General features: G+C 44.9%; 1 protein-coding gene across 1 annotated transcript in view; it reads left to right on the plus strand.

Moving 5' to 3' along the window:
* GTF3C1 (general transcription factor IIIC subunit 1) overlaps positions 1-15,839 on the plus strand; it is a 40,064-nt gene that overhangs the window by 22,617 nt on the left and 1,608 nt on the right. Inside the window, 15 exon segments of the mRNA XM_030957835.1 lie at positions 612-797; positions 1,283-1,317; positions 1,319-1,441; positions 2,296-2,438; positions 2,624-2,705; positions 3,848-3,960; positions 4,894-4,956; positions 5,470-5,563; positions 6,464-6,636; positions 7,561-7,845; positions 9,768-10,021; positions 11,365-11,651; positions 12,167-12,818; positions 14,298-14,337; positions 14,996-15,188. Of these exon segments, the coding sequence (XP_030813695.1) occupies positions 612-797; positions 1,283-1,317; positions 1,319-1,441; positions 2,296-2,438; positions 2,624-2,705; positions 3,848-3,960; positions 4,894-4,956; positions 5,470-5,563; positions 6,464-6,636; positions 7,561-7,845; positions 9,768-10,021; positions 11,365-11,651; positions 12,167-12,818; positions 14,298-14,337; positions 14,996-15,188 (2,723 nt within the window).

The raw sequence follows: 15,839 nt of genomic DNA on the forward strand, positions 1-15,839 counted from the left end.
CCTTTGTCAAACCCAGCATGAAGGGTGTGGGTTGTTCTTGTCCCCTTCCAGTAATCTGGGATGCTCCTGGGCCAGTAAAACAGATAAATGGTTTCATTCCCTATTACTGGCTATATGGAACAATAATTTTTTATCTAGTATTGATAACATGGGCTGGTCCTGTCTCCTTACAGTGATCTAGAGTACTTCTGGGGCTGTAAAATAGATGTGTAAATAAATTCTTATAAAACACTCATTTCTATCCTTTGTAATTTCTGATGTGCAGTTTGCAGAAAGTCCAGAGGGACCAATGTTTTGTAGCACTGTTATCCAGCCTAATGTTTGAGCTAAGGAGGAGAAAATGCTTCAGGTTGAATGTAAAACCTCAGCTCTGTTCCCTTGTGTTTGTGCACTGTAAACTAGGCTTAATTACTTGATGATTCCTCATTAATGTAGGAATTTATTCTGTGAGCTGCTGAGAGGGGGCATGAAATGATAGGACTAACAAAGAGCAGTTCTAAAAGAACATCTGTCTTTTAATTTACTGAAATTTGTCATTTGGTCTCTATACCTTAACATTGTAGAATGTCATTGCTATAAAGCTCCACTGCTGTAAATATGTGTCATTTTAGGTAACACAATTAATATTTTGGGAGAAGCAAAGGTAGGATCAGAGTCACTTTTCCAGAAAGAGGAATGTATTGAAATAACTAAAGAAGCAACCCAGGATCGAACGAAACGAGTGAGAGGTGGAAAAAGCCAAAAGAGGAAGAGGCTTAGGAAGGATGTTGGAAAGAAGACAAAAAAGAAAAAGAAAGGTAGGAAACAGGAAAAGGCAGCATTCTTTACTATGCCTAGGCCTGCAGGAAGCTGCTTTGGCAAAGAGGGTGTGGGTCAGGGCAGCTTTGTGGCCATGTCTGTGGGCTGCCTCAGTCAGTGGGGAGGAGCAGCAGCACCTTGTGCCCAGGAGCTGTGTGTGAGCCACGGCTGCACAGGCTGGAGGAATCCTCATGGAGTCTGTGCCAGAGCAGCTCCCTGCAATCCATTATCAGCTCTTGATAGCTGGCTTAAAGATTCTTCTTGGAATGATGCTCTAGGTTGTCAGTTTGCCAATTAAAGTGTTCGTTTTCTCATGCCCAGGAGAGCTATTGCTGCATTTCACTTCTAGACTGCAACTTCCTTCCCTGCTTGCCTCTCATTCTTACAAACTTGAACTGCTGCTGAGCCTGAGCTAGAAATTTGAGTTAATTAGAATATGAGGTGCTGAGATAAATGTCTTTTTTTGTTTCCCTGGGTTTGCCAGAAGAGGATTCTGCAGACAAAAGCAAACGGCTGCGCTTACCACGACAAGGCTGACCAGAGCGCGCTGCTGAGGATGACGCGGCTGCGCGTGACCTGGACGGTGCAGGAGGACAGCCTGCTCATGCTCTGCAGGATTGCCAGCCACGTGCTCAATGCCAAGGTGGGGGCACTGCTGATTTTGAAAGGCTGTGTTCTGTGACCTTGTCTAACCATTCAGTATCCATCCACAAACAGCTTCAAAAATGGAGAGATCTGACAAATCAAATTAAAACAAACGATGGCTCATGGCTAGACAATTTGTTTGAAGGATGGAATTTTGCACCTGAGCTAAAAGAGCTTTACAAAACAGGTTTATATGCATTGACTATTATCATCACAAAGTTAGAGACAGTACCTGCCATCAAGGAAGTTTTTTCTATCCAAGAGAGAGGAGGAAATGGGTTTGTAGAGAGTTGTCAGGGCCTGACAGAAGGCCCACACAGTGTGCATCCATATGCAAACTTTGAGATAAGAAATGCTGAATTAGAAATGCCATGGAATAGGACAGACATTGTTGAGAGAGAAATGGAGCTAGAAAAACGTTTCAAAGGATGGCCTTGCAAATAAGACTGGATACTTTGGAGAAATAGAACTGTGAAAGATGCATTGTGGTAGGATCCATGAGGGGTAATTTTAGATGATTGGATTTAAGGCATATGCAGCATGGTGTGGCTAAAGCTGATAGGCCAAGAAACACTTATAAAGTATTGTAATTAGGAAATAGTTGGCTTCTGATTGTGATGGCGTGAATTATAACATCTGTATTGTCTCACCCTTCCCATGAGACTGAAAATGTAATGAAAGTTTTTAAAACACCTCTCAGTTGCCCCATCTCTGGGTCAGAAAAAGGCATTGTCCGACAAGCACAGAGCTGCTGGGTGCTGCACACACATTTCACCAGCCAGGGCTTCATCCTGCTCTCACCATGAGTGCACACAGTGAAGTTTAACTGCAGACACTCTCTTCCTCCTGCAGGTGAAAGGGCCCTTTGTGCCCTGGCAGGTGGTGAGGGACCTGATGCACTCCAGCTTCGAGGAGTCCCTGGATAAAACCTCCCATTCCGTGGGACGCAGAGCCCGCTACATTGTCAGAAACCCACAGACCTACCTCAATTACAAGTAAGAAGTTTTCTGTGTTCTAGATACAGGCTAAATTCTCCTGGAGGGACATGGTCCTCCCACATATTTCTTTTGTTTCATGTTGCTTAAAAATTTCATCTTGTTTGCACCCTGCTGCTGTCAGGTCTGTTTGGAACTGGGAAAATTTCAGCTCTGAGCAACACCTTCAATTGTGTCTCTTGCAGAGTTTGCCTTGCTGAGGTTTACCAAGATAAAGCCCTCATTGATGATTTCATGAATAGAGAAAATAATTATGAAGATCCACAGGTAGGAGGGAAGTATTCCAGAAGTTCATAGAGTACTTTATGCTGTTTGGATTACTGAGAACTTGCACTGATTTCATGTCTTTTCCCTCCCTTGAACCTTTAGCTATTTTTAAAATAGCATCACTGTAAAAATGCAGCATCATTGCTGGTTTGGGATTAAGTGGACACAGGGCAACTTTCCAAAGGCACATAAACAGCCCTTTGTGCAACAATCATTGTGTTTTCAATGTGCTTGTTTATAAACATCCATGACTAAACATCTCTATCTGCTGATTCCTTTTTTATCCTTTCAGCCACATTGTTACCTGAGCAAGAAAACATTTTTGTTCTGTAATTTCTAATTTTTATTCTGGTTGTGTGTTGAACTGTCACCTTAGCTTCTGTGAATGAATGCAAGAACACAAGCAAACTTTATCAGACTTAACTTGAGCAGCTAAAAGATTTTATTTCTTTTTTTTTTCCATTTAAATTAACCATTATTTCAAATCGAAAAGTTGTTTACACTTCCAGTGCAAGCAATTCCATTTTGATTTTCAGAATTTTTTCAGAACTGGGACAGTGTCACAGCAAGATCATTTTTATTTAGGAATGACAATTCATACCATTGTCAGAAAAGCCCATCAGTTCTGTTGTTAGATTCATGTTGCTTAAAGGAAGAGCAGTGGTTCATTAATGAGACATCACTAAAATAAATATGTGTCCCCATCCCCAAAGTCTGTCCTTGGAAGCAAATAGAAACTTGTTTCCAGAGATGATTGCTCTCATATAACAGGTGTTCTCCAAGCTATGATTGTGCACACACTTCATGGAGAACGTGGAAAAGCCTGCAGGGCTTGAGCAGAAGCTTAAACATAGCTCTAGCAAGAGATCTTGCTGTTAATTCAGGCAATTGTCTTAGAACATATGTTCATGGTGCTTGGCTTGTAGCTGTGAGCTGATTACAGATGGAACCTGCAACTGTTCACTGAATCAGCAAACACAAACTGCAGCAGCTTTTCCCTGCCTTGCCTTGGCTGTTGGACTGCTTCTGACTTCAGAACTCAGCTATTGCTGCAAGAATTTTCATGCACACTTTAAAAGTAGAGGAGTTTTTCCACTCTGAGAAATTGAGGTTGATGACATTTCTGTCTCCTCTTTTCAAAGGTTTGCGCAAATGAGTTTAAAGAGTTTGTGGAGAGACTGAAAGAGAAATTCAGTTCAACCCTGGGGAACCCCAAACTGGAGATTCCTGACACTCTGGAGGAACTCTTTGCCAGGTATTTTGATCCTGGTGCTTTTGGCTCTGCACATGGGGTGAGGCAGGGGACAGAAGTTCAGAGCAGGTCTCCTCTCTGGGCATGATTTACACCCTCTGTACCTGTACCCTTAGTAAGAAAACAAGTTATGCTAAATACAACCAGCAGTGTTTCCTTCATATCCACACTTCCTTAATACATATAAGTGATTTTCAGTTATTTGCACAATTTTGCTGATTTCAAACCATTCTTACTGCTAAATAAGACTTTTAAACCAGAAATTCACTGCAGCAGATTTTCTTAAATTGTAAAGTCCTCACCCTTAGTTGTTAGAGATGTTGCTACTCAAGTGTAACTTTCATTGCAGTAGAAATGTAGCATTTTTCAGATTAACTGGCCCCATTTTCTATCACAATTTGTAGCTGGTTGCTCAGCTGAATCATTTCAGTGCTGCTAAAAGTATTGATAAGGAAGAGCACTCAGCCTTGTGCAGCATTCTCCAGCTCCAAGTCATTAAGCTTTTTCATGATGATTAACACTTGAAAAGCAGTGTGGAAAAATTGTGTCTCAGACCATTTTATGATAACAAATTTAGCACCTTTGTAATTTTTCTTATTTTGGGAAGAGCTGTGCATTACAGCAAAAGTGCTGCTGGCCTTAATTGGAAGTCCAAAACTTCAATAAAATGACAGATCCTTTCAGTGCTAGAACTGTGTCCTGTCCATTGTTTTATCTCCTTGTCAACAGCTATTTGAGTGGAGATGGATCTGGACAGTTCCTTTGCTGTCTGACCCTTGTGCTGAGGCTGCTGGAGCACACAGTCCCCTGGGCTGGCCCAGCACTTGCCTCATTAGCAGTTGTGTTCATCAGCCTCTGGGCTTCATGGCTGATGCAAAATCACAGCAAATCACAGAAAATCTGGTTCCAGTGTTCTCTTTCCCTTCCCTGAACTAGATTTCGAGTGCTGGCAATTGGAGAAGACACAAATCAAGGCACAAAAGAGGATAACCTGAGCAGGTGAGTAGCAGTAGCACCATTTTCCTTGTTAGGATCAGGCCACATCAGCCCCTCCCTTCTGTGGAAGTCATATAAAAGTGTCCTAATTCAGTGTTTCCATCTGTTTGTTGCAGTGCATAAATTTATTAACAGAAAATACTTTGACAAGACTGTAGGGACCTCTGACTTAGATTTGGCAGATAAAATGATAACAGAGATGACCTCAAAATGATTTTATCACTGGGACAACTGTACCTTTTCTATGTGGGTGTTGTATCTCAACAGGAGGAGATGTTATCAGGGAGAACTTTGTGTCAGATTATCTGGACTAATCCAAAAATTAGGGGTGGAAGATGAGGGAAAATGTAACAGATTCCTTTACATGAGTGATCCACAGCTGTAGATCTTGTGCCCCTATGCTTGTATTTGAGAAGCAGGTGATGGAGTTTGTAGATTTTTGTGCTGGTTTAATGGGTACCTCATGTTCAAAAATCACCAGGAATAAATATTTTTCTCTTTTTTTTTTTCTTTCAGTATTTATGATATTCATTTTCTGGTGCTGCAGAATCTGATTCAGAGCACACTGGCACTCTCAGATCACCAGATGGAATCTTGCCAGTCATTTCAGGTACAGTGTCTGGACCAAACTTAACTGCTCATAGAATCATGGAATTGTTTAGGTAGGAAAAGAGCTGTAAGATCATCAAATCCAGCCATCAGCCCAGCACTGCCAAAGGCCACTAAACCATGTCTACAAGTGCCACATCCATGTGTGGTCATACAGCCCTAAAGTTTCTCCTCCCTCCCTTTGCACATTCCTTTTTCAAATAGGAAAAAAGAAACCCAGAAACTTGGATTTGTATCCATTCTGTGGGGAGTATTCTGCTTTTAGGAAATTATATATTGTAGGAAGATTTTCAGTTTGTTGTTTTCTCTCTGAGGATGAGATTGCAAGATGAGAGGTTGAAGCAATCCCCTAAAACCACACGAGAAAAGCTCCACTTCTAGTGGGTCAGTCTGTACCATGCTTTAGTGTCCCCATGAGCATCTGGAATGTTTTGGAGGAAATATCACAAAAACAATCCCAATACCCAGCTGGCACTGGTGTTGGTGGTGTCTCCTTCAGTGTTGGGGACTACAGAAAGAGATTATCAATCAGTCAAGTGCTTAAGTAAGGTCAAGGTTCAAAGGGAGTTTAACAGCTCGTAAGCAAGAGTGGAACCTGGATAGCCAAGCCCTCAGAACCAAGTGTTCCTGCTGAAATGAGGGGAAGAATTACCAAAATGTGTGGCAGAAGAGCATTTTTCACATCTGTAATTGCAGTGGGAGCCCAATCCCATGTTGAATATCAAGTGTTCAATAGTATTTACTTAATTAGCATATACCATGGCAAGTCTGGAAGGCCATAGAAGGAACAGAGCAGTAAAATGAATTTTTATGGATGATTTTCATCCTGGTTGTGTCCTCTCACCCCTTGAGTGCGTGTGGCTGGAGCAGGGGGTGCAGAGCTGTCCCTGGTGTGTTGCAGACGTTCAGGCTGTACCAGGAGTACCGGGATGACATCCTGGTGAAGGCTTTCCTGGAGTGCCAGAGGAGGAGCTTGGTCAACCGCCGCAGGGTCAACCACACGCTGGGGCCCAAGAAGAGCCGCGCGCTGCCCTTCGTGCCCATGTCCTACCAGCTGTCCCAGAGCTACTACAGGTGGGTGCCAGGGCACACTGCTGTGCTGTCATCTTATTGCAGGGGGTCCATGTTGTTGTCTCCTTATCACAAAAGTTTCGTACCTTCTTGGCAGAAGAAAGGTTTCCGAATTTTCCACTGCAAGAAAACTGAGAAACAACTTCTAGCTCGAACTGTAATGTACTGACTTTTAGTGATTGGAGAATAGTAACATGAATATGGCAATTATAGGAGTTATGATAGGCTATGGGTAAAAGTTAAGGTGTAGATTGGTTCTACTGTATTGAGGTGCTCAGCAAAGAAAAGTAAATAATGCATTGTAACCAAAACCAAAGGGTCTCCAGGCCTGCCTGCAGCTGGAGCTGACAGCTGTAGGCACAGCTCTGTCACCCACGACCCTGGGCTGCTGTAATGTCTCGGATACAATAAACTGCATTTTGAAGAGCTGCCTGGAGTCCCACATCCCTCATTTAAGCTCTTACAGGTGACAACACAGGAGAAGTGTCCAGAGCAAGGAACCTTCAGCTGAGGGTGCAGAGGAAGGTGAAGATGAAGGTGAAGCTGACATCACATCAGTCAGTCCTTACATGGGGAGGGCAGTGAGGGAATAGAGCCAGGGGTGCTGGGCAGGACTTCAGAGACACATGGAGAGGAGAGGAGATGCAGCAGCACAGTTGTAGATGTGGTGGGAAGATTTCTTTAGCACTCCTGTGAAGCAGAAGATGATAGCTTTGCTTTTTATTTGCTGTATGCTGCCTGACCTTTACACAGTGTATTAGCACCTAATGTGCTGGAAATAGTAAAAGGACTATGAAAGCAGGTGTGGAGTGTCCTTGGTCACCAGCTCTAGAATGAAACTTCAGCTGTTTGGCTCCTTTGTGCCTGCATAATTGTGAAACTCAGAGCAGATTTTGAAGGATTTGTGCTTTTTGTGGTTTTGTGCAGAGTTTTTACGTGGCGCTTCCCCAGTACCATTTGTACAGAGTCCTTCCAGTTCCTGGAGAAGCTCAAGGATGCTGAAAAATCAGACCAGTCACACAATTTCTCATTTAAAGATGAAGAAAATGCATCATCAGAAGGCATGGTGGCATTTCCCATGGATGGCCCTGGTGGTCAGTGCGTGGCCATGCTCTCCCTGTTCTCCCTGGGACTGGTGGCTGTGAATGTGAGAATCCCAGAGCAGATCATTGTGGTGGACAGCTCCATGGTGGAAAATGAAGTGATAAAAAGGTAAATGCTATTATTTCTATTAGAGAATACAGTTTGGGGATAACTTGGAGGAAATTGGACAGGAATTGGCATTTTCTGTACTGCACTGTGGCATTTTTACTGTGCTTTTGTTTTGGTTTTTATTTCTGAGGAGGTGCTCTGAAGACTTAATTGTCTGTCATTATAGCCCTGGGCTGCATTTGCCTTCCCATGTGACATTTCAATTGTTTGACACTTCAGTGCCATCGGAGCTGACATGGAAAGGAGAGCACTGGGTGCTACAGGAGCATTTCATCAGCACTGTGCCTTGGCATGTGACAGATGAGAGTGTTGGTAACAAGGTTTCAGCTTTATCAGTGGAACCTCTCACCACAGCAGTGCTTGTGTGCACTGTCTCCTCTTGGATTTAATTTTCCTGTAAGCCTGCAGTAATGGCATGAACTGAAACTGTCCCCAGGCAGTGGGAGCCTGTGAGCCCTTTTCCTTACAGCCATTATGTGCTTTCTTAAAAGTGCAACTCAAACCTCATAGTAATTTGACCTGCTTCTTCCTATTGGGAGTACACATGGAAAATACTTTGTTCTCTTTCTCTTTAGGGCAGCTTAATTCCAACTTGAGGATTGTTATTGTGGTCCCTCTCCCATAACATACTGTTCTTTAAAATGAGCAGCTTCAGTTCCTTCACTTCATTCATGTTAACCAGTTCTCTGTCTTTCTCACTATTTTCTTCTGCACTGAATTGTGATGTCAAGAAACAAAAGCCATGCTCCTGCTGGCAGCTCTGTGCCAATTCCCTCCTGTTATACAGGTGAAACACCTGCTAATGCATCCCAAGATTCTGAAGGGCCATGGCCTTGCCAAAAAAAACAGCCCAACCCCCAGTGCAGTGATCCATGGGCTGTGACTCACCTAACAAGCTTCTTTTCCTTTATCTGTTGAATTGTTCCCTCTCAGTGTGGAGGAACAGATGCAGAGTACTGTAATACAAATAACATGTATTTGTCATAGGGAATTGCTCCCTGCTCTTTTCCAGGCTGGCTCTCCAGTGTGCTGGAGATGTTCTGAATGCAAATCCCAGCTTCTCATATACTTGCAGTGTCCTCAGCTGGGTGATCCTGTGCAAGCTGAATGAGCTGCTGTATCAGCCAGGTCATTAAAAAAATACACTGAGCCCTGGCCTGGTCCCATTGCTGAGTTAGGGGCATCTTGAGAAGTGCACTCACTGTTTTTTCTAAGTGATGTGCTCCCTTTCAATTTTAAATATGTTTTAAAAGAAGGTACTTAAAGTCTAATTCATGTTAGAAAAGGTTGGAAGGAACCTTTCATAGTTCCTGGCGTAATCTGCTTGAAACAGAGGCCACTTCAGAGTTAGAGCAGGTTGTTCAGAGGCTTCAGCTTTCTCCATAGTGGCTCTTGTCATGTCCTAGAATAAATAGTGCTGGTTTGACTAAGTTTGTTTCTGGGAAATCCATCCTGACTGCTACTGCTATTCTTTTCTTTACTTGGAGGATGTCTGCAGTTTGGTTTTTGGTGTTTTTTTAATTATTATTTTTTGAAGTAACTGAAATCTGTAACTCTCTCTCCTCCTTTCAAAAAATAAACAGTCTGCCCCATCCTGCAGCATCCTTTGTGCTCTCAGTGTCTAACAGATGTTCAAGATGAAGCATCTGCTGAACCAAAGAGCTTCAGCACTGGAAGCTGAGATATTTTGGGTTCATTTCAACACATTTTGAAAAAAAAGAGAGTTTCCTTTCTCAGGGACCTTTAGTGTATTTCCTTTTGTGTAGTTCTTGCTCTCAGTGCTCTGCATCAGCCTGGTGTGGACACTGCCCCAGCTGCCCAGAGCGCAGAGCGCCGTGTCCTCGCTCTGCTCAGTGTCATCAATCACTTCCTTCTTTGGGGAAAAAGCCAGCAAACAAATCCAACCTCTGTGTTTGCTGCAGCTTGGGAAAAGAAGGACTGGAGGACGAGGATGATGAGGATGATGACTTGGATGAGAGCTCTGGAGGCAAACGCAGGATCGAGGTGAAGCCTCGCCAGGCCTCCCACACCAATTATTTACTGATGAGAGGCTACTACTGCCCTGGCATCGTCAGCACACGCAACCTGAGCCCCAGTGACAACATCGTGGTCAACTCCTGCCAGGTGAAGGTCAGGCTCAGATGTACCCCCATCCCAGGAAGGCTCAGCTCTCCAGGTTAGTTCTGCTTGGTCTAAAGTGCACAGAAGTGGCTTGGAGCAGGAGAGATGGTGAGCTCACCTGCTGAGGAATTGATTTAAACAAAGCCCACTGACAGGAACATTCTGTTTGCATTACACATCAAGCCTGTAAGGCTTTCTCTCCTGACTTAAAACAGATGGCTGAGTTAGGCTTTTGTTGGTAACAAGGCCTTGCCTCTGTTTGATGTTGTGTTAAACTATTACTGCAATCTTTCCTCTGCTCTGTTAACCCTCTCCAGGAGGTTTTTCAGTCCCTACAACAACTTAAAATATCATATGATGTCACACCCAGGCTTTCTCTTCTGTAAAAAGAAAATCTTTCAGAGCTCCTTGAATGGAAATTCTCATTTAACTTGTCTCATGCAAGAGCCTAAAGTTGTGGTGTCCAATGTCTGCCCTCTTAGGTCAGTAATTTAAACATTTTTATAATATTTAGAGCTTGACTGCCTGAAATTCATCAGCATTGCCTCTTCTAGAAGAGCATGTTGTTTTCACATGTAATGCAAATGTATGCAGAGCCTTGAGCTCTGCAGCTGAAATCATCTAGTGCTGCCCCTGCCCATTTCCATGGCTGTTGTGACAGGTAAAACAGAAATTCTTTCTCCTATCTCTGCTGCCTCTCATGCCCTCCAGCTGTGCTGAGCTGACTGCTCATTAGAGCTGAGCCCATTTTTCCTGGCTCCAAAAGTTCCAGAGGTAAATGTGGAGCAGCCTGCAGGTAAAAGGGAAGGGAGCAGTGCCAGAGCTGTCCCCTCATCAGCCAGGACTGGGATAGGGGTTCCATGGCTTCAGTTGTGGATACTCTGTACAGGGGGGTCACTCTGGGGCAGTGCTGGACCTGTCACTGAACACAGAGATGTTTTGTTGAACTGTCTGAAGGATTGTCAAGTGGTAGTTCAAACCAGATCTGGCCAACAGCTTTCTGCTGTGGATTTTTGATTAAAAGTGTCCTCCACAGCATCTCCTTGCCCTAGAATTTTTACTTGACCTTCAAGAAAAAAGGAGAGGATCCTCTCATTAACTCAGAGCTGAGCTGACACAGTGTTAGAGAGAACACCACCAGGTGCTCCCTGCCTTCCAGCCATAATTCTTTTTGCTGGGAGGGTGAGCACTTGTAAACCAGTTTGCTCCTCTTTAAAGGTCTTTTCAGACAGGTATGCAAGGCAAAAAGAAAAAAGGGAACTGCAGCAATGAAGAGGGAAAGCTGAGCTCTGTTTTTAATTGGTTTAGAGCACCTCTAATCTGTTTGTCTTCCTGCAATGTGTTGCACAGTAACTGCTGCTTCACAGCTTAAACTCCCGTGGTTTATTTGCTTTGCAGTTCCTTCCCTGCTGGATCACATGGCTGTGGGCATCTCCTGCCTCCCTGAAACTTTCACCAGGCTGATAAAAATCCAGGAAGAGAACTATGATGTGGATAAGTTTCTCCATGAGTGTACAGAGAGTTATGGGTACAGCCCCGGGGATGTGGAGGCTGCTCTGGAGATCAGGAAGGCCATAGAGGCCACTTCCCACTTTGGGATTTGCAAAGCTGAGCTGAGCAAACGCTTCTGCAGCTATGAGCAGGTGGAAGCTGAACGCAGCAGGAGCTTGGAGCAGTACATCCAGGTGGGTCTACAGCCAGCTGCTTTCCATACATTGATGTTTGCATGCTTAGTATTCCCCTTGAACAGGACGAGCTTCCAGGCTGTTGGAAGCAGCTATAAATTGAACAGAGTTATTTATGTTAGGCAGGAGAAACACACCACACCTGACAGTAATCTTGCCTCAAAGTTGGGAAGGCCAAAAATTAAAGCAGGTCTTAATCAAAGATAGGAATGAATTGTTTCAGAAACCTAGAGGTGCTAACATCAACCTTTGGAAGCAAGTACTTGTTCCCAGTTACATTTTTAACTTTAAGCTAAAGAAAAACATCTCATGCTGTAATTTCAAGAAGCTTTAGGGGTAAAACATCTTTTCAACTTCAGTGCAGCTGGAGGCAAATTTGAATATTCTACTAAACTTTGCTCCTCCCTTGCTGCCAGTTAAATCATGGCAATTCCATGACACTGGGTTAAAGTGACATTTTTCAGTGCAAGCTCCTGAGATAATTTGTTGTGGGGTGTTTTGTTTGGTTTTTACAGGACCTCATTGAAATGCAGCAGGTCTTAGAAGTAGGAGGCCACACTGTCAGGCTGGTGGCCATAGTGTTTGCCAAGCCCTGGCTGCTGCGCTCGGTGTGCCTGAAGAACAAAGCAGAGGAGGCTGAGCAGCCGGGGGCAGAGCCTGCTCTCCCAGATGTGCCACAGGAACAGCTGCCCTCGGAGCCAGGGAAGGGACAGGAGTGTCTGGGAGAGGAGCAGCAGCTGGGGAAAGACACACAGTGTGCCAGTGATGATGAGCCCCCGAGGAAGAGATGTAAGACTGACATCCTTCAGCGTGACAGTCACCTCTGCCAGGGTGCACTGCCTGCTCTGTCAAGTGCAGATGGCAGGAACTTGGATGCAGCTGTTTCTGAGGCTGCCCCAAGGAAGGAAGCTGTTACTGGGGGTGAAGAAGCTCCAGGAGGAGGCTCCCTGGAGCCCCCAGCTGAACTCCCAGAGCCTGCTCCAGAGGCAGGGGATGTGGGCACTTACAAGGAACAAGACAAATCTCCTTCTGAGGACAAAGAACCCGAAGTAGAGAACGATAAGCTCAGCACTGAGCACAGCAAGCAGATCCCTGTCCCTGAACAATCAGCCAGTGAGCAGGATGATGATCTTTCCTGCTTCCAGGAGAACCCAGGAGTCTCTAAAGGTATGGAGAGCCCTCTGCATCCCTGAAATACAAACCAGCTCATCAGCAGTTGATCCCAAACCAGTAGCTCCACTTTATAAGCAAATCCTAGATTCTTTATGCAGCTGTACCAGAGAGATTGTCTTCTCTCACAGATAAATTGGCATAACACTAATTCATCTGGAAGGTCTCTCAAGTTTTCAAATACATCCCATAATCCTTCCTGTGCCTTTTGCTGGAATGACTAGTCCAGAAGTATGTTTTCCTTAGAAACTTGTTTCCATGTTCTAAATTTTTCCAGAATAACTTGGATCTGAAGTTTCTCATCTTTGGCTTCAGTTCAAAGGTCAGGCCTCTCTAAGCCTAGAAAACACAGCACTGCTGGTGTGCATTTAGCTGGAATGTCCATGGCTGAAAGTCCTAAACTCATTAAACCATTCACCAGGAAGCAGCACATGCCAGTGAGATTTAACAGCCTCATTTGTAACCCAATTGGACTTCATTTTCCTTTCCTTTTTACTGCCAGTTTTCTAATAGCTGGTAGTTCTTGCCAAGCTTTACATTTAGTAGTTTGTGAGAGATTTCATTTTGGTTTGGTTTTTATGAGCTCTAATCTCAGACTGAACCACAAGCTCACTGTTCCTGTGGTACCTTGCCAAGCCCTGCCAGAACCCAGGTCCAGAGGGTGATCCCTAACATCCCACAGCTTGGGATTGTTTAACTGGAGCCTTCCTGCAGGAAATGCACTCAGGGCTGTCTAAACAGCAGAGATCTCAGCAGTTCTTAAATTAAACTACTGAAGTACTTCCCTGGATTTAACATCCTTGACTTGCTTGTAGCATAGGAGGGAAAAAACAGGAGTTCTGTTATCAAACACAGAGTCCTCACTGGCCAGTGAATGTTTACATGTGCTTAAGCCAAAGCTGTTACCCTCTGGGTGTGGTAGGAATACCTCATTAAGTAATTGTCTAATTAAAACCCATGACATAATGTAATGGGAGTTGCAGAGACAGCCTTTGCTTTGAAAGTGAGCCCTGCTGGAATCCTGAGTTTGCATTCACATCTCCAGCTCCTTGAAGCTCTGCCCTACATCCCTCTGATTTCCAGGAGCTTTAGGTTGCCCAGACCCCTGGAGAGCTCCAGGCTGAGACCCTGCACAGCTCTCTGTGCACCTCAGTTCCTTCAGCCCATACATCACCATGGTTCAGCCATAGCATCAGACTTCCAGGAATAAAACCTGCTGGGACTGGGGAAAGGACACACAAAAAGAGGGGTTGAGTAAAGAGAAGTGGTTGTGGGAGGAGGTGTGGGAAGTGTGTGCTGCAGGCAGGGCAGAGGGGCAGCTCAGAGCTCCCCAAAACTGAGAGCAGCACGTGGAGTAGTCTGCTGCTGTGGTTTCCTAGCAAGCTCTTGCACTTCACAGCTTGGCCACCTTTAACTCTCCGTCCATTAGATAAGGAATTTGAGTTAATTAGAAAATATGTGTGCTTTTCTTTCCAGGAAGCTCCGTGACAGATGTCTCCCAGGCAGCCAGGGACCGGTGAGTAACAGAGATGTCTGCAGAATACCAAACACTTGGCTCTGCCAAAAGAGTACTGGGAGCAGTGGTTTGGAAACCTCAGTTTTATGCTCTGATGAGCAGTGATGGAGAAACCCCACTCATTGTTCCTGTTAATGTTCCTTGTGCTCCTGTGCATGCTGACAAAATGTCTCTGATAGGTATTTTTACCCAAAAACCAACGAGTTCCAAATATCAGAGGACCAAAACTGATTTTACTGCACAAATAAGCCCAGTGTCAGCTCCCAGGTGCCCAGGAACTGCAATATGAGAAATGTGAATTTCTATGCAGGGACTGTCTTTTGGACACTACAATGCTAAAAATGAGGGATTTGCTTCCCATCAGAGCACTGTTGCTGCATGGTGCAGGTCTTGGGTAACTTCTGGAGGACATTGGAGCTTATAGCAAACAAAGCTTCCCTGCTTATTGAGACCCAGGGCAGCTGCTGGGTTTGTAATGGTGCTGAAAGGGGTGAAAAATGCAGATTTGGTAGAGCAGCACCAGCCCTTGCTCAGAGCAGCCACAGGATTTACACTTGTGTTAAAACAAATCCAGTGATCTCTCTTAGGCAGAAATTACACCAATGAGAAACCCATCCCAAAGAATTCCTGAGAGCCGAGTTTTCCCTGTCTTTGGCAGGGCCTGTGAGAGCGTGTCCTTCATCGGGAGGCCGTGGAGGATCGTGGATGGGAAGCTGAACCAGCCGGTGTGCAAGGGGATGATGGAGGCCGTGCTCTACCACGTGATGAGCAAGCCGGGCGTGCCGCAGGCGGGGCTGCTGCAGCACTACAGCGGCGTGCTGCAGCCCGTGGCCGTGCTGGAGATCCTGCAGGTACAGCCAGCACAGCACTGCCAGCCCAGGGCATGGGGAGAGCACCCCAGAGCTCCCTCTGGGGTCACGGAGCCACAGCCAGAGCGAGCCAATGCTCGCAGGGAGGGAGGAGGGAAGCCTGGGGTACCCGTGCTGTCGCTGATTTCACACTCTGAACTTGCTTCTGAAATGGATCTACAGGGAGGTGGAGTCCAGGTAGTTGCTGAAGAGTGCATGAAACTGACTGTTTAATGCAGTGTTAATCACAGGATCGTGGAATAGTTGGGGTTGAAAGGGGTGTTGGGACTGGAAACTCGGTAAGGTCCATTCCAACCCTGTAACATTCTATGATCCTATGAAGAATGCCCAGCAAAGAGGAAACCCAAGGTCTGTAAGGTCCATTCCAACCCTGTAACATTCTATTGATCCTATGAAGAATGCCCAGCAAAGAGGAAACCCAAGGTCTGTAAGGTCAATACCAACTCCGTAACATTCTATGATCCTATGAAGAATGCCAGGCAAAGAGGAAACCCAAGGACAGGTGTTGATCTTTGGAGCTGCTCAGCCCCCTAAAGATCCTCTGGTTCCAGTCCCCAGTCTGGGGGATACAGATAATACATATACCATAGATAATCCAATTATTCTTAATTTTTTTTTCTTATATGCGTTTTA

This window comes from Camarhynchus parvulus, chromosome 14 (assembly GCF_901933205.1).
Source record: "Camarhynchus parvulus chromosome 14, STF_HiC, whole genome shotgun sequence".
NCBI classification, from domain to species: Eukaryota; Metazoa; Chordata; class Aves; order Passeriformes; family Thraupidae; genus Camarhynchus; species Camarhynchus parvulus.